Source organism: Pseudomyrmex gracilis, unplaced genomic scaffold (genome assembly GCF_002006095.1).
Source record: "Pseudomyrmex gracilis isolate BER0280 unplaced genomic scaffold, ASM200609v1 scaffold_280, whole genome shotgun sequence".
In the NCBI taxonomy this organism is placed as follows: domain Eukaryota; kingdom Metazoa; phylum Arthropoda; class Insecta; order Hymenoptera; family Formicidae; genus Pseudomyrmex; species Pseudomyrmex gracilis.
The window spans coordinates 178,489-179,961 of NW_018020864.1; the positions used below are offsets into that span (position 1 = coordinate 178,489).

General features: G+C 34.4%; 1 protein-coding gene across 1 annotated transcript in view; it reads right to left on the reverse strand.

The window, feature by feature from the left end:
- Window positions 1–1,238, reverse strand: part of LOC109859743 (centromere protein L-like) — a 4,414-nt gene extending 3,176 nt beyond the window's left edge. The window contains exons 1-2 of the mRNA XM_020438276.1: window positions 887–1,238; window positions 265–473 (exon numbers count right to left, since the gene is read on the reverse strand). Of these exons, the coding sequence (XP_020293865.1) occupies window positions 265–473; window positions 887–1,034 (357 nt within the window). The 5' untranslated portion in view covers window positions 1,035–1,238. The remainder of the gene's footprint in view (window positions 1–264; window positions 474–886) is intronic.
- Window positions 1,239–1,473: the final 235 nt, after the last annotated feature.

The window sequence follows — 1,473 nt, forward strand, 5'->3', positions numbered from 1 at the left end:
GATTTGCATCTCACATATGGAAAACCCCGGATACCCCCCTAACTAATTTTAAATTTACAAGTAGAATTCGTTACATTTATATATATATATATGTACACACATAGTTTTCGCACAAACATCCTGCGAATGGCTCGTATCGGCCTTATTTGATTCCTGTTGTATATTATACATATTATGTACATATAATACAATGCAATTAAATATGAGATAATTGATAAATAATAATTGATAATTGATAAAATATATTTTATTTTTAGTTAAAACCTTGATGGCTGGATGGTTTTCGTGATTTGGTTTGTAAACACAATTTGCCTCAAGAGAAATCTTTGCGTCATAAGTAACGTTTTCGCGAGTCAAGTTACTTGCGATTTCTTCTCTCAACCTCTTGGAATATAATTTGAGATGGACATCATCTTTTTGGAAACCAAACAGAGCAGACACGGCATAAACATTCCATGTTTGACCTGTCAAATCTAATAAACAATCTATTTGAGGTTAAGTAACATTAACAATTTTCGAAGTTAACTCTACGTTCAATGAAGAATAAGAGATTGATAAGTTTTTTTAACGCTACTTCGATTGTATATACAGTACTTGTATATACTTGCCTATATACAGCAATGTTGTACTCTTCCATTATTTTTACGCAAACGCAGAATTATTTTTGCTAAAAAGTGGGGATGGGGGAAATTAACAAAAATAAAGAAAAAATCCCAATACCAATCACTTCCCAAACCGATAGGATAGGTTAGGTTAAAGTTTGTATTCATTGTAATACTTAACTTTTGGTTCCATTGTATAATTCTAACTTTGACACATATCAATTAAAAATTCCGGTTTTAATTATATAAAAAAAAAAAAAAAACATATAAAGCGTTTTATATACCGTGTAATCCTGAAATATCAAGTTCTTCGTTTTCTTCCGGCCTGGTACTTAAATCGAATCTCTGTCGTTGTTGCATTCGCGGAGTCCGCGGTGTACATATGACGTTACTACTTCCCGGCTTGACAGCATTGTTTATCGAGCGATTCATTTTACGAAAACTGTAAAACTCAGGGAATATAAACGTTCAAAGATATTCCAAAAATGCATTTACACGTTTATTCTTTACACATATTATTTATATAGAAACGGAGCGCAACTTGACACCAATTCATCGAACAAATTTTGGAAAAGTCAGAAACTTACTCAAAGCTACCAATAAGCGCGCCAGTTTTATGTAGTGTGAAAGGGTGCGTTCAGACAACTCAACGGTTGAGAGATCCTCACTTATGATAGGACTATTCTTCAAAATCTGAATGCGGTTCCAAGAGTATGATCCAATCAGAAGTGATTATCTCTCGACCGTTGTGCAACTGTTGAGTTGTTTGAACGCACCCAAATATGGCTTTGGGTGCGTTCAGACAACTCAACAGTTGCACAACGGTCGAGAGATAATGGGTGTGTTTAGCCGAAGTTAGCGCTACGTAGCG